This window comes from Coenobita brevimanus, chromosome 99 (genome assembly GCF_032717465.1).
Source record: "Coenobita brevimanus isolate Jiangsu-jjx chromosome 99, ASM3271746v2, whole genome shotgun sequence".
NCBI lineage: Eukaryota > Metazoa > Arthropoda > Malacostraca > Decapoda > Coenobitidae > Coenobita > Coenobita brevimanus.
Window position 1 is genome coordinate 20,371,435 of NC_137052.1, and position 26,668 is coordinate 20,398,102.

At 41.5% G+C, this 26,668-nt stretch overlaps 1 protein-coding gene across 3 annotated transcripts in view; it reads right to left on the bottom strand.

The window, feature by feature from the left end:
• The window catches only part of tun (N-terminal glutamine amidase tungus), a 46,338-nt gene extending 23,205 nt beyond the window's left edge, over positions 1-23,133 (bottom strand). Inside the window, exons 1-4 of one of the 3 annotated variants that reach the window (XM_080284020.1) lie at positions 23,107-23,133; positions 12,620-12,954; positions 5,381-5,534; positions 1,826-1,867 (exon numbers count right to left, since the gene is read on the bottom strand). In XM_080284020.1, the coding sequence (XP_080140146.1) occupies positions 1,826-1,867; positions 5,381-5,534; positions 12,620-12,741 (318 nt within the window). In that variant the 5' untranslated portion in view covers positions 12,742-12,954; positions 23,107-23,133. The other 2 variants (XM_080284021.1, XM_080284022.1) reach the window with 2 other exon arrangements.
• Between the last annotated feature and the right edge of the window lie 3,535 nt (positions 23,134-26,668).

Consider the following 26,668-nt stretch of genomic DNA (forward strand, 5'->3'; position numbering starts at 1 on the left):
TGTCATCACTCTGAGATTCCACTCCTCAATACCTTACTTCCTCAGTGCCCTAGTGCCACCTCTCTAGGTAACCTGTTGAAGATCTTTCCACGTCAACAAATACAAAGCACAACTTTCCTTTCTCACCCCAGAACTTTTCCTGCAGCTGGCTGACAGATACTGCATCAGTGGTTCCTCTACTAGGCATGCAACTTAATTACATATGATTAAGATTCACGTCCTCTTAATCGTACATTCCACAACTCTCCAAGACTTTCATCATCTGATCTAACGATTTCAGGCCAGTGCATCACCTGTTCCCTTATAAACGTTAACAATCACACTTCAATCAACCGCTTTGTGCAGAGCACACTTACCCATAATACATGAGTATCTATCCCACTCTTATATCCCAAAATACTTTAAGCATTTCAACAACCACATCAGACACACCCACAGCTTTACTCACTGCTACAGTCCTAAGATCAGTGGCCAGGGATCTATCATAGTTCAGTTATCCCCAGATTATCCCTACTTCACACTCCACATTCAGCTGGTAAATGTCATGTTCTCACCAAGTATCTTTGATACCTTCACCACTAACTACTGTACTACCTTACCCTCTTTATTTTTTACACACTGTTTACCAACAAATTCCTTATGTTCTCCCTTCATTTGCTTAGCTATTCTAAACACTTCATTCCTGCCACTGACACTTCACATATTTAACTTTTTAGTATGGGTTTGTGAGACAGTATCTTAGCTCTATGAATCTCTCTTCTAACTCTGTGTATAGCTGGAAGGTGCTCCTCCCTGTCCCCACCTCTTTTCCATTACTCCATATGTCTTCTTCTTTCTCTTATCACTGCATCAATCTCCTCACTCCTCCAAGACATTTTAATCCTAGGTGAGCCCCTTGCCCTGACATGTGCCAGATCAGTGGTTTTCAGATTCTCTTTTACTGCATCACATTGCTCAGTTACACCTACAATCATGGTACCTTGTCTTGCCACACCATTATACATCTCTGTAAACAAATGATTCTCACTACCTGGTTCTTCACCTTCCAAACTTTTCTTCTAAGTACATAAGAAATTTTCTTCATTTTCTCCATTTCCTCAGCAAAGAAACTAATATAATGCATAGGTACTGTAGCTACAATATAAATTAACAGCATCACCAGTTCTATAATTCTGGTACAATCTGAAAGTTTAATTTCTCTAACTATAAAGTCCTTGTAATATGTCACCTTTTTCTGACATTGTTCTACATAATAATGTCCATAGTTATATTACAGAAACACTGTCTATCAAAGTTTAAATGTTACCAATAAAGACTATGTTAGTTTCTCCTAATTTACAGTACCTGTTGTATAGAAATAGTGACAATAAACTGGGACACATCACCGACACATTACAAGGACTTAATGTAGCATCACAAGCAAATAAACCTAATTACGTACTGTACTAACTAAAGCAGCTGTGCCTGCACTATCATACACTGGTACAGGTAGAATACTGCTGCTATTTATTTAAAAAAAAAAAAAAAAAAAAAAAAAAAAAAAAAAAAAACATCCTGTATCAAGGAAAAATCAGCACTGTAATGCTCTTGCTACTCTGCAAGATAGTGTGTTCTTTGGTCAGTATGAACACAAGACTATGAACAATATTTTAGTAATTAATGTAGGCATACTCAAATCAATATTGTAATAGAAAAGAAACCAAACCTAAGAAACAGTGACCCAAGTAAAACAAACATCATTCCATGCAAAAACACGGTAAGTATCAAAACGAAGATGAAGACAAGCACTCACACAAACGAACACACACACAGCACACGAGTGTACCTTTTCACTCGGCGCGACACAAGTGAAGATGTTAGAATAATCCTGGAACAATGCAGTAGAAAATAGGTTTATTCAGAGAAACCTAGAAGGAAAAAAAATTATACAGTATGAAACTGTGGCAGGGAATGAACATTCAATTTAGTGTGAATACTTGGTCAAAACTCTGACTAAAGAGGGTGCTTAGGGATAAAGAGCATCAAACACTAATGAGCATAAATGCTATTACACTAACTACTGTGCTCTTCTGCCCTCCCCCAACTCACGGGTGATGTTACCTTGCTTCAAGATCAGACAATTTAAACTTTAGAATGTTGAAGAAACTTGAAGGTGGAAAGAATTTCATGCAAATTTCCCAGTAAAGCCACAAGGTCAATAATATACAATAATCTTAATGTTTTGTTGATAAGGTTTTTAACAACTTTACAGCTGTATCACTGATGTACTACCTTATAAATAATGCAATACTGAAAAACAAAACTGTAGTTTTGATTGAATGATACAAGTTTGTGGTGCATTTGTTTTTTGCAGAAGTATTCATATTCTTATACTAAAGAAGAAAAAATTACCACTAACGTCGTGACTTATTTTTTTAATATACATTACTGTATAATGATAATACTGTACAATAAAATTAATGTACTCAAGGCAGCAGACCTACAATCCTGGAACTCTGTGTAACAATTATCTTACTAAGTTAAAGATGTACACTTAACCATACATTCATGACCAGAGAGAACTATACTTTATCCATTTCAACTTCATCTCAAACTGTCACATCTCCATCTTGAATACTGAGCTGTAACAGGACAGTAACACTTGAAAATGGTGCTAGTTTTGAAGAAGTGCAATAGAAAGGATGAAGTGCTGCAGTGTAATCTTGTTTTGCCATTGAGTTACAGGATATGTGCTACAAAGGACGAAAAACTCCACCAAGAGAAAGGAAGCCAAACTATAGGTTAGGAACACAGCCACAATCTACAACGCTGCAGTGGCTGGCCAAACTATGGAAACAGCAAGTAACTTAATGCTAATTCCTGGTGATGTACTTTCAAGTTTATTGTTGCTGCTACTAGATGATTCTACTGTATTCAACTTAGGAAGGCCTCTCATACTGAAGGGATTTACTAAGGTTGTATATAACACTTCCACTTCAAAAACCCTATCCTATGCTGAATAACATACAGTAATCAGGAAAGGCAAGAACTAAATGAAAAAGACATCCCTGTTCTCAAAATGTTAATTGGTAGGACATGATGTAGATTTCCTTTTCTTTTTTTTTTCTTTTTAATGCACGAAAGAAGCAACCAAACGCCAGAAGCCCGCAAGATTGTTCCCTCCAAGAAAAAACAAAAACAAGATAACTGAGAGCCAAATTCAAGATCCGTTTATTTCAAGACGCCTGGACACACTGCATTTTAAGACTGGAGATCATAGGATGTAGGAAATACATAGGGAAACAGCTCCAGAGTTGACCTGTTGCATACATGAAGGACTGGGAGTAACAGTTAACATCTGCATTAGAAAACTTGACAGAAAAGGGATGAGAGTTTGTTGCCAGATGGGTGATACCCACCTGCCATAATGGTGGAGGGATGCAAGCAGATAGTTCAGAGGAGCAGTGACCACTGAAGCAGCAATAGAAAAGAGGTAAGGATGCAACAGTGCGGCGAAGAGACAGAGGTTGAAGGGAACCAGTAGGAGGAGGACAGTTAATGAGATGAAGGGCCTTTGACTCCGCCTTGATGAAAAGAGCTCTAGGTGGGGAGCCTGCCCACACATGAGAGTTGTACCGGAACTCCATATAGAGGCGAATAAAACGTGTATAAAGTCTACAACTAAGCAAGGGTTAAAAAAAAGGTACAGAATTGGCTTAGCACACCTAATCTCTTGGGAGCAGATTTTGTAAGATAGGTAACATGATAGGTGGGGGCGCTCACCATCCACTTACTCGATGTAGTACTGCTCTCAGGTGTCTGCCCTTTCCTCTCCCCCTTCCTTCTTTCCTTCCTTCGTCTTCTGTCTTTCTCTACTTCATTCTTTCCTCTTCCTTCTGCCTGCGGGTGACTTTACATTCCCTCTTCTGTCTTTCTGTCCTTCATCCTTTCCTCTTCCTTCTGCCTATGGGTGACTCTACATTGAGTGACAAGCTAAGTGGTTTCCTGTACACCAGGAAACCATTTACTATGCTGGGTGGTAACCATATAACCAGATTATGGCGCCTGGTGGTTTAGTGGGTAATCAGGGCGCTCCAATCGGATTGAGTCTGTCTAGGTTTATATCCAAGGGGTGGTTGGGGTTTATTGCTCACGTAATGCCATTCAGGGATGAGTGAGGCTGGTCACCCTCACCTTAAATGTCATGGCCAATTTGCTTAGCCCTGGGCTCCTGTTCTCCTCATGGGGCAATACAGGATTGGATGATGGATGGATGGATGGTAACATGATCATTCCAAGATAAATCCCAAGAGCATGCAACCCCAGGTTGAAAGATGATGCTCACTCCCCTTCCGATCTTCAACTGTAAGAGGTCATTATGTTTTCCTGTAGCTATGTTTAATTCCTGAATACAATGACATTTTCTGAACTTACTGTCCTGTCATACAATTTCATTTAACCTAGAAAAGACTTTTTGTACTAAGTTAATGCAGGCTACATCTGAATCTCCCAGTCTGAAAGGCTTTCAGTTGTGTAATATTCAGTTATCTTAGCATTTTTTCAAACAGCAATACTGGCTTCGTAATGTTCTACAATTAATCTATTACTGAAAGTCCAATCAAAAGTTGAAGAAGGGCAGCTATGGCAAAAATACCTTGTTGCTGCTACTGCAGCAACCCCACTCATTTGAACATAAACCTGGTGGACTGCAGGCTGAAGCTGCTTTTCTCCTGCCTTCCAACACCCTTCTTTGGGGGATATGGAGCAAGCTAAGTGATGTTTGTATAACTGAATTTGGAGCTGCCCAGTCATACCGGTGCCAGGGTAGAAAAAAACCCTCTCTAGCACAAAAATGCCTTCAAGACTCACAATACATCTCATCACTTTAATCTCCTTGTTTTAAAATATTCTTCTGTTTCATTTTCCAATGACATCTAGTCGTGCTGAATGTGACTTGAAAACGATGGGATTCACATCATAAGCATGTCCAGGCACTCTGAATACACTATCAATATACAGTATACAACTATTACTGTATTATATCACTGTCATTAATGCTGCAAATGATTTTAAGTGTACATTATGAAAACAGTTCCTTGAAACAATTCTTTGTTAATGCCAAGACTGTAGTTCTGCTATCCTAGAGACCACTTTGATCATGAACTTTTCTTTATTATCCATGATACAGTATCATGAATGCTTTAATGTAATTTTTAATTTAATTAATGAACATTCAATATCCACGTATTTTAAAGCAGAAGTGTACAGTACTGCACTGTACTTCCTACCTGAAAAATAGTTCCTCCTTAGCCACACATGATGAAGAGAAACTTCAGATTATGAAGCTAACACTGACACTAGGTATTCTACAGCAGATTAGACAGATGAAGCAGGAACCTACCCAAGTGATGAGTTTGTCTTCAGACTTGCTGACTCGTTGTCTCCAAAGTGGTACACAGCGGGAGTCGTTGCTAATGAATGCCACAAAGCACTTGCCCAATTCTCCTGCCTCATGTGTTGCCACATGTTCACACAGCCGCCACACATTCTCTTCACTAATCAAAGAAACAGGAAATAGTTGCAAGTGATTAACAGTATTCCCTAGGCAAATACAGTACAAATATCATCTACCTGCATACAGTGTGATTAACATAATTTTGCTTTTGCACTACAAGTTAAATAAAATATTATCAGTGCCTGTACAGTACCCTGGTGTATCACCATTTGACAAGCTCAACAATTTGTACTTCTTCAGTGGTCACTGAGATGGTTGTAACTAAAGGAGTACTTTACCTCACACAAAATGCTACCTTGTAAAGGTGTATTTATCCTTGAAACTAGTACAAGTGTTCCTCCCCTAACGCGGGTGTTTGCTTCTCCACCGACCTCACGTTAGGCAAATATCGCGTTAGAGGGACTTGAAAACCCCTATTTCTTTCCGCACCCCTGCCCAAAGTCCACCTTTCCCCCCCTTGTGCAAAATTTTATTTCCATCTATCTATCTATTGCCAGACGCCTCAATCCCGTTCAGGGTGGCCACAAACAATTCGTCTCCACGTCGCCCTGTTCCCCGCCATTTCACTGCCCTGCTCCCAACTCACACCCCCCTCTCTCATATACCTCTCCACCCCATCCCTCCATCTCATCCTTGGCCTCCCCCTCCCTCTCCCCCTTTCCACATCACTCACATACACTCTCTTTGTCAGTCTTTCACCCTCCATCCTCTCCACATGGCCAAACCACCTCAGTGTGCTCCTCATAATGCTTCCTATCACATCCACATCCACACCACAATGCTCCTTTATATCCTCATTTGTCAGCCTGTCTCTCCATGTGACTCCACAGGCTCCTCTTAAATAACTCATTTCCACTGCTCTCACTCTTGACTTGTGTCCTTCCAACAACGTCCAAGCTTCACTTCCATACGTTAGAGTTGGTATCACAATACTGTCATGTAGTAACTTTTTCACTTCCATGCTCACTTCCCTGTTTCTTATCACTGCTTTCAAGGAACCAGCAACCTTTCTTCCCTGCTGTACCCTTTCAAGCACTTCACCCTCCAAACCTCCATTCTTACTCATCACACTACCCAAGTACTTAAAAACGTACCCACATTTTCCAATTCCTCACCATCCAACCTCGCTGTACATTCACTGACGTCACCTCTCTCAAAGACCATCACTTTACTCTTCCCTACATTCACCTTTAGATTCCATTTCTTACACACTCTCCCAAACTCATCCACCAAGCCTTGCAGCTCCCCTTCATCTTCACTCAACAACACAGTATCATCTGCAAACAACAGTACAGGGAGTATCCAAACACTACCCTCTCTCACCAGGGCCACTCCAACATCCACTACCCTACCTTGTACAGTACAGCTTTTATTGCCCCATCCATGAACAGACTGAACAACCATGGAGACATGACACATCCCTGTTTCAACACAACCTTCATAGAGAAAAATTCACTCAGTTCACCATCCACACGCACTGCAGCCTTAGTACCATCATACATACTCTTCACAGCATTCAACAACCTCCCATCTACTCCATATATTCTTAATACTTTCTACAATCCTTGTCTATCCACCCTGTCATATGCTTTCTCCAAATCCATGAAAGCAGCATACAACTTCTTTCCCTTCTCTAGAAACTTTTCCACTAAAGATCTAAGAATGAATATCTGATCAATACAACCTCTTCCCTTCCTATAGCCTCTCTGTTCTTCTCCAACTAATTCCTCTGTTCTTTCTCTAACTCTGTCAATAAGTATCCTACCATACACTTTTCCTATTACACTAAGAAGACAAATGCCCCTATGATTACCACACACTTCTTTTTCCCCTTTTCCTTTGTACAAGGGAATAATTATACCTGACTTCCAATCCTCCGGGACTCTACCTTCCTCCCAGGCCAATCTACATATCTTCCACCTCCATTTTACTACTATCTCTCCCCCATGCTTCAGCACTTCACCACACACTTAACTTTCTTCATTGCTTTCACAACTTCTATCCTACTGATTTCTTCCTGTCTTCTCACCTCCCTCCTTTTCCCAGACATTCCCCAGCCACTTATACTCGCATTACTTCCATTCTCTATGTTCAACAATTCCTTAAAGTGTTCTCTCCATCTGCTCACTTTTTCTCCCTTCTCCACTAGTAATCTACCATTTTTATCTTTCACTCCCCTGCTAACTTCACTTCCACCCTGTCTTACTCTCTTCATCTCTTTCCAGAACATTTTCTTACAGTCCCTCCAATTTACACTCAAATTCCTTCCAAATTCCTCATCCACTCTCTTCTTACTCTCTCTTACTAATCTTTTCACCTCTCTCTTCCTTTCTACACATTTATTTATTTATACTCACCAATTTATACCCTCTAAAAGCATTAAAATGGTTATAAAAAATACACTAGGTCAATATAGGACTTTTTTATTTATTTTACTGTACCTTATGTGAGAACACACATACGTCGCTGAAGATGAGGTTGAGGGGAGAACACACACTAAAATCCATCAAAGTCTATTTCACTAGCAACACTCCAAACATCATTTTCTGGGTCCTCCACAGCCCGCCCGGTTCAAATTACCGTACTGTGTTACACTAAGTGTCCGCGTTAGAATGTTTATTTTCTTCCGCAAAATTGTGCCACGTCAGAGCAATATCGCACTGCAGCAAACTGCGTTAAAGGAGGAACACCCGTAATTTTACTGAACTTGATCCAATTTCATCATCATCTCTGACAAATTGCTCCTTCCCAGGAACCCCCCAACAGGGGATGAATGTGAAAGAACTAACTCTAAGCCACTTTGTCCTCACATACCTCTCTCACACTCTCAAACAATTACCTTCTCCTTCCTTCTCTCCTATCATTATACTGTTTCACTTGCTTACATTAGCTCTGGCTCTTTCAACAGTATCCTCAGTCTCACTTTCAAAAACTTGTTTTGGCATTCTATTAATAGGTACTCTTTGTATATGTCCTTAACAACTTTACCTATGACATATAAACTGTAATACCAAAGTTATATCACATAAAGTTAAGATGAAATAAAAGCAGTAATGTTCGAAAAAAGTGTATCATAAAAAGATGTGGTTTTTGTTGCTGTTGTAGGAGAATTTCATAATCTGGTTTGACTACTGGTAAGCAGATCTGGCATGAAAAGAACACCTGTTTTCACATGGGCAGACCATAGGTCCAAGGCACAAGATGTTGTTGGTGTTTAATTATGTGAATGCTTGACAATGTGACTAACGAGTACAGTATACAGTACCGTATGTAATATATGGTGTAATGTACTGTATACCATAAAGTATCATCAAGGTTGTGTGTAAATACTAGTGTATGGTGTTTGCTGCATAGTTCAGCCATATTTATCCTGCATCACCTTTCATGCTGTACTTCCAAGCTGTCTATGGGTAAGAATTCTGCTCATATTAGGAGGCTAAGGTCTACACTGCTTAGTGGAAAATAGAGATGCAATATGGATATGTTGGTTACATCTGTCTGTGTCCTGTATTTGCTGTTAGAGGAAAGTTGATATGGCAGGTGGCAGCACCCACCATCCACTCACTCGATGAAGTGCTGCTTTGGGTGTCTGCCCTTTCCTCTCTTCCTTCCTTCCTCTTCTGTCTTTCTTTCCTTCATTCTTTCCTCTTCCTTCTGCCTACGGGTGACTTTACACTCCCTCTTCTGTCTTTCTTTCCTTCATTCTTTCTTCTTTCTTCCGCCTATGGGTGACCCTACACCGAGTGACAAGCCAAATGGTTTCCTGTACACCAAGAAACCAGTTACTAAGCTGGGTAGTAACTATTTAACCAAATTATGGCATCTGGTGGTTTAGTGAGTAGTTAAGGCGCTCCAATCAGAATGAGTTGGTGCAGGTTTATATCCAAGGGGAGGTTGGAGTGTACCGCTCACATAATGCCACTCAGGGATGCGTGAGGCTGGTCACTCTAATCTTAAATGTCAGGACCAACTTGCCTAGCCCCAGGCTCCTTCGCTCCTCATGGGGCAACATAGGATTGGATGATGGATGGATGGAAAGTTGTTGTCTGATGTTGTTGTAATAACTTTTCAGGGGAAAATATATATATATATATTATGTCTGGGTGTGCCTGAATGTCTGTGAACATAATGACTCTGAAGATGGGGTTTGTCATGTACCGGTACTGACTTAGTGAACTGTGTTCCCCTCAATGTTGGTGACCTTTGACTTTCATATAATTCTTTAAATATTTCAGTGTTATTATTTTTTTACATACATTGATGATAAGAGTACTTAACTCTGGATTGCTGGTTGATATTCTGTGTGTCTAACACGTAAGCAGCCCATGCTGTATGCAACAGATGTCATTTTTTTTTTTTTTTTTGTGACAGGTTACTCAAAATCAATGCCAATAAGTGCTTTAAGGACGTCAGGTCTTAATGTGAATTTGTTGTAAAGATTTTATTGTGTTCACTGAATTATGTTAATGTGAACTGGTTCATATCAAATGGTTAGAACACCCCAGTCGAAGTAACAGCCCTTCAGAAGTTTGATCCCCATGAGGTGACTGGAGGCCTTCTGATTATGTAATGCCTCCAAGGGAAGAGGGCTGGTTGTCTCTCCACTACTGTACTGTGCTGGACTATCATAACCTAGCCTCAAGCCCCTATACATTACCTCAATGGGGGTAAAATAGAACTGGTTGTTAACAACTTAATATTTTATGCATTTTAATAGAATGAATGTATGGAACTAGAGTGTTGCTTGGTGTTACGTATGGTTTGCTGTGATGCTGTGCTTTCTGCTGTAGCTACTATTGCTGTTATTTTTGCTGCTGCTCAACCTCAGTCATGCCTGGCCCAGCAGACCTGTCGACTGCAGGTAAGCAAATGTTTCTATGGGGTCATCCCATAGGTTCCCTATGGCATTTATGTTGTTTCTGTCTCTTAGTGTTGTATATGTTATGCACTTCTTCATACTGTGGGTAATGTTGTGTGGGCCTATTCTACAAGAGGGGCACATGTCATCTGTGATTCCACCCAACCCAAATCTAAGCTGGCAACTGAGATGGGCTGGGTAATGTCCTTATCTAAGCCAAGCTAAGGGAACTCAATCAGCTCTATTTAAGGATACCTCTGATGGAGAGATGTTAGGAGGGAAGACTTGTACATAAAGTACAGTATGGTATTCTAACTGATGTGCTGTACTGTCCTGCAGCTGAAATGGGTATATAAGTGTTTCTTCATTGCTTGTGTTGCAGTGTTTGGAGGCTGATGCTGAAGAGGATCTGGTAATGTTTGTGGTGACTGTTTTATATGACTAATTGTGTCGTGTGGACCTGCCATATAATGACAGGGATGGTGTGTGTTAGCACAGGCTGCTGCACTGAATTATGTGTCTCTCATGTCAAGATATTCCCTAACCGGGAGGACTTTGGAGTGTGCAAGTGAACTGTGGAAGTGGTACTGATGCAGCCAGTGATGATGCAGTGTTGTTCTGTATGGTCTGCAAGGAGTTGTAGTATGGTGCATTCACAACATTCACCGACACATTCACTGCCTTAAACCTGACACAGCTACGACTACAATAACCTCAAGCTGACGCATTTACAGTTTTTCATTCCCCTCTTCCATTCATTACTCATCAACAGCACAACTACTTTACATCAACGTGCATTCATACCTGACTTTATACACTTCACACTCTCCCACTTCTCCACTTTCCATTTTTTTCATCAATGTTTCACACATCATCATCAAAGTGTACCTCGTACTCATGAATATGTTCACCACTTCCATCGTTTTATATCATAGTACTCATTCACATTTCTCACATTCCATCTGACCATAAAAACCTGCCAATCTTACTCAAGCTCTGGGCAGATACACTACAGGACCCAGGTTAGTTTCATATTCAATGTAAATATCTACAGTAACCTATGCCCCCACCACCACCAAAAAAAAAGAAAAGAAAAAAAAATCTACCGTTACTTTTAGTCTGTTCCAGTTCCTGTAATATACAGTATTGGACATACAATGTAAATAGAGGGAATGGTCTTTCTCCCACAGTGCTTCAGCCATTTGTTTTTCTATCTATATATCTATTGCCAGAGGCTTTAATCCCACAAGGGGTGGCCACAAACAAATCACCTCCATGTCACCCTGTCCCCCACCATTTCACTGCCCTCCCTCCAGCTCACATCTCCCTTTCTCATACCTCTCCACTCCATACCTTCATCTCATCCTCAGCCTGCCCCCCCCCCCACCTCATTCATACAGTATACACTCTCTGCGTCAGCCTCTCGCTCTCCACATGACCAAACCATCAAACACTTTCTATCACATCCACATCCACACCACAATGCTCCTTCATTTCCTCATTTGTCAGTCTCTCTCCAGGCAATTCCACATGCTCCTCTCAAATAACTCATTTTCACTGCTCACACTCTGGGCCTGTGTCCTTCCTATGAAGTCCAAGCTTGGCTTTCATACATTAGTGTTGGTATCACAATACTATCATGTACAGTACCAACTTTTTTACTTCCATGCTCATTTCCCTACTTCTTACTACTGTTTAAAAAAAAAAAAAAAAAAAAAAAAAAAAAAAAGCACAATGAATCTTTGTGTTGATCATATGACCTTTGAGGTAAAGCTGAGAATTCTATATGCTTGAATGATGAGTGAAAAGATGTATGGCCTAAGTCACTGGGCACTCTGTTCATAGATGTCCTACTTTTGTGCTTTCCTGTTCCTTTTGCTGAATCTTGTCCACCTGTTGTATCAGGCTAGTGTGAAATTGGATTACAAGTACACACACACACACACACACACACGCACGCTCGCATGCACACATACAAACACACACACACACACATATACACACACACACACACACACACACACACACACACACACACACACACACACACGCACGCTCGCATGCACACACACACACACACACACACACACACGCTCGCATGCACACACACACACACACACACACACACACACACACACACACACATATACACACACACACACCAGTACAGTAAGTCAGATGAGCTAAAGGTGAGAAACTGCAATGGAACACTTAAAAACTGCTGCTCCAGTACATACAATATTTTGACAGTATTTTAACAAACTTACCAATAAAACTGCGTGTAGGTGCACTCCTCAAAGGCAGGGACAACAGTTTTGGTGGTGGTCTTGGCTGCAACACGTCTTGATGGACTGTCATTTGCCGCAGCAGTCTGTGTCTGAGCTGCCATGTCTGCTGCACTCTGCCTCCACAATCACACTTCCAAAATAAGCACTGTAATCCTTTAGTGCCTCTTGAGTACTAATTACACTAGTGCCTTTGGTCCTCCAGTAAGCTGCTCACATCACACTAACTCTTCAGTTCCTGGGCCATGATACTAGACAGAGGCCACCAGTGTCACCCACAGCTCACTACTCTCTCAGGAACCACTTCTGTACAGGCACTGAAGGAAACACATCACATTAACTGATCAACAACGTTATCGGCAATACAGGGTACTGTAATTAGGCCATATGGCTACGCTCCTCATGGGGCAATGTAGGATTGGATGATGGATGGATGGATGGATGGATGGCAAAATGAAATCACATTCTGATTTTTGACATACAGGACAAGGCTTTTCGAATGGCAAATCAACTGTTATTTTCAAAACAATACATCTGCTTCACAAACACAAACTTGTGCCAAAAATATCATCTAGAAGACAATAAATATAAATGGTTTAATATCACTTGGCCATGATTTACATCCTTTTGCAGCTTATTTCATGTAACTCAGTGCCAGAAAAAAATACAATACTCTGGCTCTACATCCTTCCCACAGCACTCTTCTATGACTAGAGTGTTATTCTATTGTTATAACTTGGCATTCAAGATGGAAAGATGGTAATTTTAGGAAGTTAGAGTAAAAGCTGTACAGTACTGTATAGTGCAGTGTATTCATGTGTATCATTTTGTAATAAGTATAACCTGTCTAGGTGGGGCTGCTCACCATCCACTCACTCAATGCAGTGCTGCTCTTGGGTGACTGCCCTTTCCTCTCTTCCTTCCTGTCCTGTCTTTCTTTCCTTCCTTCCTCTTTTGCCTTTGGTACAGTACAAGGTCTGTTCATTAAGTATCTGACCTTAAGCTCTAAAAAATAAATAGCTAACCTGTTGAGCTAGGACACTAATCCCCCTCAAAGTAGGCCCCTTCTGACTTGACACATAGAGCCCAGCATTCTTTCCACTGCCTGAAGCATTTTTCAAAGTCAGTTTCCTGTATCTCCTGGAGGTGCTTCATTACATCTGCCATGATCTCTTCACTCGTCACAAATCAGGAACCCTTCAACTGAGTTCTGAGTTTGGGAAATAACCAAAAGCTGTGCACAGCCATGTCTGGTGAGTAGGGAGTCTGCCGGACCTGCAGGATGTTGTGCTTGGCCAAAAATTCCTGAATCAGTTAAGAATGGGCAGAGGCATAGTCATGGTGCAACTTCTAAACTGCCACTTTCCTAAGGTTTTCCACCGAACTGCATCACAAGATGACAGAAATGTCGAGGCAGTACCGTAGCGTTTGTCGACAAGCTGACCTTCTGGTGCATATTCACGATGCATAACACCACAGTGGTGGAAAATAACTGTCAACATGCGCAACACCACAGTGGTGGAAAATAACTGTCAACATGCGAGTGCATTTCATCTTCCTGCAGACCTGTCACCCCCACCTCCCGAGACAATCCTGCATGCTTCCACTGGGACAATTGTGCTTTGGTTTCCGGATCATGCCCATACACCCAAGTCTCATCTCCTGTGATTGCGATATGTACACTCCAGCATGCCTTGAGCAACATTCATCTGAGAGAAGAGATCATGAAGAATGCAACAAAGCACCTGCAGGAGATACTGAAAACAGACTTTGAAAGCTGTTTCCAGCAGAGGAAAGAAGCTTGGCTACATATGTCACGTCAAAAGGGGCCTACTTTGAGGGGGATTAGTTGGTCCTAGCTCAATAGCATAGCTACTTATTTTTTTGGAGCCTAAGGTCGGACAGCCCACTTTCTGAACAGACCTCGTATGTGAATCTCCCACACTAGCTGGATATGTCTGCCTTCCTGTTTAAAAAATCTGTTAATATGCAATGTTTGCAGTATCTACACAGGCCTAATAATCTGACTACCATATAGCCCCCTCTTTTCCCAAAGACAGGAAATAATCATCATAACCCTACAAGACGATGTCACTGACTGCCAAATTAACACCGGGCTGCATGTTTTTAATTTCTTTCCTTTGCCAGTACTCTTGCTTCCCCAACTTCCATACAGGTATCTCACTTTCTCATACTTTCACTTCTTTCCATCTTGGCATTCCACATCACCTCTTACCAATTAAACTTTCCCACCAACCATTTTTTCAATATGACCATACCAACTAAGCACACTCTTCTACCCTATGAATTACCAGACTTCCTTACTCCACATCTTTCATGAATCTCTGTTAGCTACTTGTATACCCCATCCATCCAATGCGACTGACATATGTTATACTGTCCCTTAGCAATTCCATTCCACTAGACTTACACTTACACCATGTCAGGCTAACAGCTACTTGTATGTTAATGCTGAAACTAACACAATGTCATGCAGTCCTCTTGCAGCCTCTCCATGGTACAGTACAGTGCTCAGTCCTCTTTTCTGAACAGTATAATTTCTTTCTACTGTCTCTTCCAGTATTTATGATGGTAAGATAATGAAATATTAAAACTGCTAAAAAAAAATTGGAACAATACTGTCTTAAAAGATGTGACAATCTTTTGCTGTCAACAGAGTGCTTGTTACCTTTTCAAGTTCACTTTTCTCTCCTGTGGCAAACAGATGTACCAGGTAATTTCAGGTTACGTGAACACCATCATCATCATCATTCTGACCATATCTCCCACTAAATCATGAGGAGGATATACAGAAACAGAAACAGTAATGCACAAATACAATATAGGACAGCTACACCACAAAATCCAATGAAATGGACCATACACCCTTGCATTCATCATTCAAGCCTTTCAAGTTTTTGACTCCACCTCTGAGCCCTAATGATCCCCACAAAAGAATGCACTCTAGAAATGGCCACTGAATGTACTCCTAAGTTCAAATATGCACAGTCCAGCCCTTGTTAGGTGCATTTCCACACATGTTTCATTTAGTTACCCATCTCTATCACTGGCTTCCCCCCCCCCCCTCAGCTTCATATCTTACTTATTCACACATACCCTTACTATCAAATCTTTTTGCCACAATATTCATATTCATTCTCTCTCAATGAGCACACAATCCACTACCCTTCAATTAACAGACTTCCTTACTCAATATGTTTCACAAATCCCTACAGTTCTTGGCTATACAACCTACAGTATGCAAACTACAGATATTTTTAGCTGCTCTCTCTCTTAATTGCCGATGCTCACACTATAACACACTCGTGCAGTCCCGTTGCAACTTCTGTACTCACAGCTACCTCTTTTCTGAATTTAGTTCTTCAAGTTCACAGTATGGTACCCACCACTTTACTTCCTTGGGCCAATCTGCTCTCCACTGCCCATATACATTTCCTTTTCTCTTCTATCGGCTATTGCACCAAAGTATAGTTGAGCTTTTCACTCTTTCATCTCACTTCATTCAACAACACATCATAAAAGTAATGAATCCCATTCTCTCTCAACAACTGATGTTTTACTTATAACAACATTTTCTTTCAGACTCTGTTACTCAAAAACATTAACAAAACTCAGAACCAACTTGCAAAGGTTCCATTCAATATCAGCAAGCAATACACCACCATCTACATTGGTAACATCAGAAATGGAATCTACCTATCAGCAGCATCAGTACCATCTCTGTTGCCCTTTCTTTTATCTCCAGATATGTTTAGCTTAATTCGGTAGCTATCATTTAACCTCAATTTATAAGCATAGCTACCCAGTAGGCTACATTGCAGTGTATGAGACCACTAAAAAGACTGCTGTATTTGTAAGCTTGCTGAAGTCTGGGGTCACCACTCTACAAAGACTGCTGAGATTTACTTTTAAGGACAACTACCTAAAGTTCTAAATTCTGTTCATGGTGGACAACACACCTGGTCACCCATGCCACCTCCATGATGTCCAGCTGAACTAACATCCATCTTGTGGTCCCTTTACAGGAGTCCATGACTCATGAGTACACCTTAAAATCATTATAACTTATCAAGAATTGGCTATATTGGAACAAGTTTTACACAATACCATACCAATGACTTAAAGAACCAGGAACCATGCACGCTGCATTATCACAGAGATGGACATACAGCAAATAAGAAGCACTACCGGTAGCTATTAAATACTGTACCGTACTACACAAGCTTGAGGGAAGGTCAGGTTAACAAAGCAACACTCAACATGGCATGGGAGGAGCTGTAACTTGATTTTTTAATGCAGTGTCAGGCACATGGAAGAGCTGGGGAATGTGGAGGATGGAAAGTGTGTAAGGGGAACAATATGCTAACCTCAGTGGTAATAATACAAGAAGTCCTCACTGAAAGTCAGAGATGGTGTCTAAAATATCACCATATTTTTTTATACAACTGGTACAGTAATGGAATCTTCTGTAAACTGGGGGAAACTGGCAATCTGCTGTAGCTACAGGCAAGAACTGAACTTTAAAAAGGCAATATTTCTACAATTTACATGGACTTAACTCCAAAAAATGGATGCGCAGAAAGGTGAAATAGCCTAGCTACAACAAGGACTTAGTGAAAATGGCAATTGAGAGAAGCACTGGAAAGAGATCAAACTATTTCTTGTTTTTTTATGAAAAAAAAAAGAAAAAAAAAAAAAGAAAGAATGAAATGTTGAAAGCCTGCATTTTTTTTTTTTCTGGGAAAACTGAACATTTAAAAACACTCAGATGACTTAATACATCTGATAGTGGAAGAGAGAGAAGCTTGTAACACTGCATGACAAAAAAAAACAAAAAAAAAAACATAATAGGACTAATAATAGTAATCTATCTATCTATCTACCTATTGCCAGACGCCTTCATCCCGTACAGGGTGGCCACAAACAAATCGCCTCCACATCACCCTGTCCCCCGCCATATCACTGCCCTGCTCCCAACTCAAACCCCCCTCTCTCATATACCTCTCCATTCCATCCCTCCATCTCATCCTTGGCCTCCCCCTCCCTCTTCCCCCCTCCACCTCACTCACATACACTCTCTTTGTCAGTCTTTCACCCTCCATCCTCTCCACATGGCCAAACCACCTCAGTGTGTTCCTCCTAACGCTTCCTATCACATCCACATCCACACCACAACGCTCCTTTATATCCTCATTTGTCAGCCTGTCTCTCCATGTGACTCCACAGGCTCCTCTTAAATAACTCATTTCCACTGCTCTCACTCTTGACTTGTGTCCTTCCAACAACGTCCAAGCTTCACTTCCATTCATTAGAGTTGGTATCACAATACTGTCATGAAGTAACTTTTTCATCCATGCTCACTTCCCTATTTCTTATCACTGCTTTCAAGGAACCAGCAACCTTTCTTCCTTGTTGTACCCTTTCAAGCACTTCACTCTCCAAACTTCCATCCTTACTCATCACACTCCCCAAGAACCTACTTAACATACTCACATAATAGTACAGTAATAATAATAATAATAATAATACAGTAGCAATAATAATTAGCCTATATAATACAGTATAGGCAAAATATGAATACAAAACATTTCATATTTACAGAATGAACAAAGGAACTCAACAACAGTTAGTGGTCTTATGAGAAGATCCTTAGCAATCTCTGGCATTATGCAAAAACAATAGATTAGCCTTGAAACTTTCTCTTCTCACTGCATGCAGGCAGCCAGCCAATCAATCCCCATAACCTCCACTGCTTCCAAGGCTTACACAACATCTTCATGGCCCCCTACCCCTCCACTGCTTTCAAGACTCACCCAACACTTCCAAGACTCTCATCAACACCAACAGAGCCCCCTATCCCTCTATACAGCACCTCTGATGTTTCCATGACTCTCCCCAACACCACTGGGGCCCTCTATCACTCTATACAGTACAGTACCTCCACTGTTTCCAACTATCCCCAACACCAGTGGGGTCCCCTATTTCTCTACACAGTACCAGTACCTCTGTTGCTTCCATGTCTCCCCAACACCACCAGGGTGCCCTATCCCTCCATACAGTACTCCCAGTGCTTTCAATATTATTCCTCAACAACAATGGGGCCTCCTATTCCTCTATACTTCCACTGTTTCAAAAAATCTCTTAAAACCTTCTGGGCTCCCTACCCTTCTATACCTCCACTGCTTCAAAATTCTTCCCTCAATGCCTATAGGGCTCCCTATTCCTCCATACCTCCACTATTTTCAAAACTCTCCCAAGAGCTTCTGAGCCCTTTATCCCTTTATTTCACAACTTCTTCGAGGCCTCTTCCACCTCAAGGGCCTCCGATGCATCTAAACTTCTACTGCTTCTTCTACTCTCTCAATGCCTTCAGCGTCCCCATCCATCCCTTTGAAAAGCCATGTGAGAGTAGCCTAAGGACCTGCGAACTCCAATCCCTTAAATAAATTTGGCTTACCGGTACATTCTACCAGACATGAAAATTTTCTGAGTTCCAGAAATGAAATGAAAGCGAAGGCCAGTTTGCACCATACCCATCCTGTACTGTACCATATAGTACCGTATTTCATAACCTGCTGCTTCAAATAAAATACCATTACAGTACTTTTTAATATACCGCACACTAGTTATTATTCAAAGTGCTCACTTTAACAATTATTTCTACCCCCAGGTTTGTTCAGTCTTTTATTTTATTTAGTATTTATTTTTTTAATGTGTCCAACTCTGGGCAAAGGCTTCAGGGCCTATCCCAAGGCCAAGAAGTCCACCTACACATGTCACCACTTCAGTGCTAACACCCACTGTCCATACTGAATACATGCTAGGACTGTCTCATACAGAACTGGTGCAGGCTACTGGTATTAGCAGGGGTATTTCTACAACATGTCAGCAGGTTTTCTGGTAGATCAGTAAAGTCTGCTTTTTATGAAACTCAAATCCTTAAACTGTTTCCTGCCCCTGCCAGGATTCAATCCTGGGCCCACTAGGACTGCAGGCTGCCTCTCTACCGATTCAGCCATGGCCTCTGCATTGTACAGTACTGTGCACAAGATTCAGTATTTCATATGCCAGTAAGGTACCACAGACAGTAGCTGACATAAAATAATGCAGCTACCTGCATGAAGTGAGATCATACATTGCACGCACAGTGTGAAATGTCTTTTAATTAAGGAGAGGTGTTTTTATAATAATGTCTGCACTCTCTCCCTAACAGACACATCATGCACACTGTTAACACTGCTGTTAACTGTCTAGGTCATGACTGCAAGAGATTCTTTCTACAGAACTAGCTGACACACACATAGGTAACTTGTGATATCTCTGGGAGGGTTTGGTTCATTAACAACAAATCTAGCCTCATTAGGAAGTTATATCTCTAAAGTGTCACCATAACTTGTGACAAGACTTGGCCTCAAGGCAAACTGGACACCAACCTTACTGCAGGTTCCAAGTCTGCTTTTGAGTTGAGTACTGTACTGTATTACACTACTGGTACTATAAGACAGTATACTGTACAGAACTGCATTACCTGTATAAGGTACTAAAAGGGCTAAATACAGTACTGGTACTGCACAAGTACCACATTTAACAGTACAGTAATAAAGTATTGGTATTCTTGGTCAATATGAACGCGTGTGTGTGTGTGTGTGTGTGTAAACTGCATTTTATATCCCCAAACCAGGTAACCACAACTTTACACTCTGAAATGGTGGCAGTAGGGCTTTAGCCTGTTCACCCATGTTCATACTTAAGAGCCTGAATACAATCTGTGATGCTCTCACTTCTCTACAGTATAGGCCTTTTTCTTCACCTTTCAAATGCTACCGGTACTACTGTACCACAACAAACCGTTATTATAGTTTTATATGTGCTCCGAGTCAGCCTCACTATGGTAACGGCTATACGGTATCATCAAACATTTGCACGCGAAATGACAATTATTACTGGTATCAGGTGCATACAGAAACAAGCATTAAAAAAAAATAACAATGACCTTATTGCTTGCTCGAGAATTTACTGTTACTGAATGTTCAATGCAGTAATTTATTTATTTATTTTTTTACTTTATGCAGCAGTTGGAGCAGATCCAGCACTAACTTAAGAACATGGTTTCAGTGTAAGTTTACACTCCATAACGTATATATGCCGTGCATCTATGCAAGTACAGTACTCTATCCATTTAACTTTGCAAACAACTCTCCATCTTGAATGTTGAGAAATAATGAAAGATTAGCAAAAGAATATGGTGCTAGCTTTACATTAAGTGGTATGGAAAGGCTCCAGAGCCACAGTATTGTCTTTGTCAATGACTTACAGGTAATAGGCTGTAAAATTATGACAACCTTTAGATATGACAACCTTTAGAAAGTTAGGGCGAACAAACTACTGTATAGATAAGGCAATGCATTTTTAAAAACTGGCTAATATACAGTACCATCCTGTACACAGCACAGTATAATACAGTAAAAGACTGGTACATACTGGCACTGTAGGGTAATACCCTTTTATATTAACTGCCCAGTTATTTAGCATTCCATTATAACTACTGTCCACAGCTTCTACAAACTGGTATAGGCCTAACTACTGTATATCTGGATATATTGCAAATGTGCTTGAGAAACAGAGAAGCATTATAGTAACCCCAAATGACACCTGAGGGAATGGGAGAAGTGAATTTCAAGACACTATACTGGCAGTTTGATCGAATATATCCTATCTATCTATCTATTGCCAGACAATATTCAACCTCGCATAATACAATACCGGTACTGTTACTGTACAATATTTAGCCCATTTAGTTCATGCTGGCATATTACTTCTATTAGAGATGAATGAAAAAGCTACCTTCCTCTGCTGACATCATACTCTCCAATCCAGTACTGTATACTTACAGCACTTCTGATGCCCATTGTTTTTGCTTTGTATAGTATTTCAAACAATGTTGATAACTATTTCTATTGCAAATAACTCACTTTTACAATAATCCCCATCAGATTGCAAGGATCTATTGCCTCTCCATAGCAATTTCCATCAAAACCATTAAAAACTCATTGAAAAATACTGTTAATATCATAATTTCTTTACCTTACCTAACAATTCAACCTGGTATTCTTTCAATTCACCCACAAGTATTATGCTGATGTGAATGGATGAAACCTTTCACATTCTTCATCTAAATGAAAAGCTCCGCAATGAAGTATGAAAATGAAAAGTTTCTCATAATCATTAGCTCTATTCACTGCAAATCATGCATTCCCATGATTCTGTGGTTGTATGGGACAAAAGAAAAACAATACTGTCTATACCACAACTGAACACTAATATCCAATACATGGCTGCACACAAATTAGAAGTATCAATTAGGTAGTGGTGTTACTTGACTCAGATCTCCATCCACCCTTTAAGGGTTGACAGGTAAAATTAGTACCCAGCATAACATCTATGATCCAGGAGGTTGCAGTGGTGCATATACCTGGCTAGTGGATGAACAGCCTGCCATGGGCTCAAAGACTTCAGTTATGCTTATGCACCTCATGCACTTGTCCTTTTACCTCTATCTCTGTTAGGCAATGACATTTACACACTCTTTTAAGTCCCTCTTAATATGAAGCACTATTATCAAACAGGGTCAGCCCTAATATAAGGGATGGAAAATTTAACTGAATGATACATAAATCCAAAGGTTAGACTAACATATTAACTGAAAATCTTTATTATTGTGCCAAAAAGAGGCATACTATAAAAAAAAAAAAAAAAATCAGCAAGTGGGGTTCTACCATGATCCTTTTTTGGTAGTTTCTATAAGCAGTCAACTACGTAACACATAGCATTGACAAGTCTTGTTTCAGTACGGTAACACAATACTAGAAACGAACATGTTTAAGCACTTCCACCAAAACACACACAGCTCTACAGCAGTGTCATGACATTATACTACTGTAACTACACAACCACAAAGCTGCAGAACATCTATGTCACTTGGCCGTTTCATTAAGCCAGAATATTTCACAGCACCGTTCAAAGAGGGAATAACTCAGTACGTTGTGGTGGTGGTGGTGGTGGCAGGCGAGGCGGGAAGTGCTTGCAACTTGAGACACAACGTAAGAGTGAATGGCACTAAGGGTAGTTTCCGCAAGACACAATACACTACTGGTGAGGTGAGGGTGGTGGTGGTGGTGGTGCGGTCACAGGAATTCGGATATTATCATCTACAAAAGCTCTGGATTATTTTGAAACAGGCGAGATTTGAATAAGAGGAAGAAGGCATGTTTACACTACGGTAACTATAATATGATTTCTATGCATAAGCCAGATTATCCATATGATTAAACATCAAGAGGACACCTTGTGCTACACACACACATACACAACAACTACTACACAGTTCTACACAAGCGTCACTGCTCTACGGTCATGAGCCAGAGTACATCCTCATAGCATCCGCCTACTCGTTCTGGCTGTTTGTTATTGACTGGCAGACGATACCCAGGCACCCGGGTTCCAGCACTCGCAAGCCTCTTACTCCCTTCACTATTTTGTCATATATTTCCTAACGATGCACATCACTCAAGTAAAGGCTCTTTCCGCTGAAATGCTAAATTTTTAAAATCACAAATATCTTCGCATGAGAGGAGTTATACATGAATATAAATATTTCGGAGACTGCGCACATACTGGTGCCACCAATGCGCCACTGGGCCAATCGATACGAGTGGAGGAGAAATGTTGTGCTTCCCCCCCCCCTCCAACACTATTGCTCTACTTATCCACTGATATTCGTTCAGTTTCACAACATTTCATATCACTGTCATTACTCGCCTATGCATTCACGTCCAGGAGCTTTCAGAGGACTAGGGAACAATGGACATATCCCAAAAGTCCGCATGGATACGTTTCCATGGTTGTCAGGAGGAAATGTGAAGGGCGGCACGTCATCTGAATATTTCACTACCTTACGGGTGTGGGTGAGTCGTGGCGGTGGAGCGGGGGTGGGTGAGGGTCGACTTGGCAGAGGGCCTGGGTGAGTCTGTCCACGGGCAAGGTGACACCTGCACATTATTCAGCTGCCAGTTTGCTGTCTAATCACTTCCGTGTCATGAAAAAAGGCCGCTGAGGGTTTAGCCGCCCTTTAAAATGGCTCTGAATATGGATAAAGAGATTAGGAAGCTTAAGTCAATGCTGCGATTACATAAAACTGCTCGTTTATTGTAGGTCTACTACAGTACTTGCGTGACCTACTTTCGGCTATCCTGGCATAGTTTGGGCATCACAGCTCCAAAGGAACGGCGGCGTTGAGCAAATATAATGGATAAGACTAATTAACCAGACATTAATATCGTTTACACAGTGCAATTACAAGTTTAACTACAAGCACACTTATACTGACCATTATGTGTTATACAACTAGGCTACCCCTTACTTTTCTCACTTCTGACGTGATGAGCACACAGCTAGCGATACGTACAAAGGGAACAGTAGCATAGCAAACTGTTTCAGAGGACGGATCCAATTCCGGTCCCTAAAGCAAATATGCTTACTGAATTTCCAATGTGAGATGGATAGTGTAGTTAGGTAAGTTAACTCGTACACCTCCTACAAAATACATATGTGCTCCTCATTCTGAGCTCATCATGATGCTTTTCGAGGGAGGTCGAGATGTGCTTATGAACCTTGAATATAATTATAATATACCGTATAGACAGATAGATAGACAGATACACAGTTGGCATGGGGAAGGGGGATGCTTACTGGCATTCTTGAAACAAAACTCTTTGGATACATCAACCCAAGTTTCTCTCTCTCTCTCTCATTGTTTTTAAAATAGTACTGCTTTGGGGAATGGGTCACTGTATTTCTTTCTTAACTCCTTTATCACGGTTACGAATGGTTTTGCAGACCTGCGACATTCACACAAACGACAGGGTTATGTCACGCAGGAAGCTCAAAACCTTAAGTGGGGAAAGTTTTGTTTAAATAACATGTGACCTAACAACCCAAACGTTGACCTTTCTGCTCATGTGATGGCCAAGTGCAGACTGGAAGGATGATTTGACTAGTAGGCGACCAAAGGAGACTCATTCCTACTCATAACTAAAGGCCGAGGAATTCACATAGCCGCAACATCTTAATATTGTGGGAATGGCCCAGTTGCGTTAGGTGAAGGCAGACCGACTATAGTAGTATTTCGGTGTTTCCGTTACTATAGTCGGTAAGTTTTCATATGACAACTTGTGGCCTCTCCCTCTTGTTGAATACCGAGTCGTGGTTGCCTGAAATTTGATGAGTCCTAGTTCTGGGGCGGGAATGTCTCCTTGGTTACTAGTCAAATTCATCCTTCAATCTGACTCCACCTGGCCATTGTCTAAGCCGACAGGAAATACGGGCTGTTAGATGAAAACAAGCCGACTACAATACATAACTCGTGTGCGAGAAATATAACAGTAAATACACTTTTCATTTATAGGTCTTGTGGCGAAGACAATGGAACCTAATTACAGTAAGCTACGAGATAATAAAGACACGAGGACCATGCCTGTGGGTGAACCATACCACCAACCATACCACACCCCACAGCCACCAAACACAACCACGCCTCACCCCACAACACAACAACGCCTCACCCCACAACACAACCACGCCTCGTCCCACAACCACAGTCACAACCACAACCACGCCTCGTCCCACAACCACAGTCACAACCACAACCACGCCTCACCCCAGCACACTCCTACCCACTAATCCCACACTCCACCAAAGCGAGAGACAGCAGGCTCCACACCCGCTCCATAGGGACTGCGAAACCTGGCTACACACACACACACACACACACACACACACACACACACACACACACACACACAGCGCCGTCTCCACCAATGATCACGCACGCACACTACCGCATACGTTCTCATGGTTACAGACACTGGCACATACGCACACACACCACACCACCTCAACTAGCTGCACCCAGACACACGCGAGGGCACACGCACACATACACACACACACGTACCGCACCACCTTGACTAGCGCGCGCGCACCCCCACCACACACACACTTCTTATTTAAATACTTATTATTTACTTTACACGTCTCACTCTGACCTGCTCCCAAATCCCTGCCACCACCCCTGCCCCTGTCCTTGCCACCACGATGTACCTGCCATTACCCCTGCCCCTGCCACCACCCCTGCCCCTGTCCTTGCCACCACAATGTACCTGCCATTACCCCTGCCCCTGCCACCACCCCTGCCCCTGTTCTTGCCTCCACAATGCCCCTGCCACGACCCGTCCAGTGTGGTGTGCTGTGGTGACGGCCATCACAGGGTGGCTCCTTTCATCTTTGCAGTGGCCGTGTGCTTACATGTGTTAGTGTGTGTGCGTGCATGTGCGAATGTATGTTTACCTCCCTGCCTAAGATGGTGTGTGTGTGTGTGTGTGTGTGTGTGTGTGTGTGTGTGTGTGTGTGTGTGTGTGTGTCATGGCAACACCACTGTAATTTCTGTACGATGTCTGGCGATATTAAAAAACAAATATTGTACATGACCACGTTGAAATGTAAAGAGCAAAATAAACCACTAAAGAGAGGTGCCTGACAGCCTCCTGAGGTCGTATTCTAAGTGACCTTGGAGATTTCGCAACACACCTTCCTTAGCGATTTATTTTGCACATTACACCTTGATATTTTTTGTATGTTACTGGTGCAAACTATCTCGATTTTATGTGGTGGGTGGAGGCGCTTACCATCCACTCACTCGATGTATTGCTGCTCTCGGGTGTCTGCCCTTTCCTCTCTTCCATCCCTCTTTCCTTCCATCCTCTTCTGTCTTTCTTTCCTTCATTCTTTCCTTGTCCTTCTGCCTACGGGTGACTTTACACTCCCTCTTCTGTCTTTCTTTCCTTCATTCTTTCCTTTTCCTTCTGCCTGTGGGTGACTCTACACTGAGTGACAAGTCAAATGGTTTCCTGTACACCAGGAAACCATTTACTACGCTGGGTGGTAACCATATAA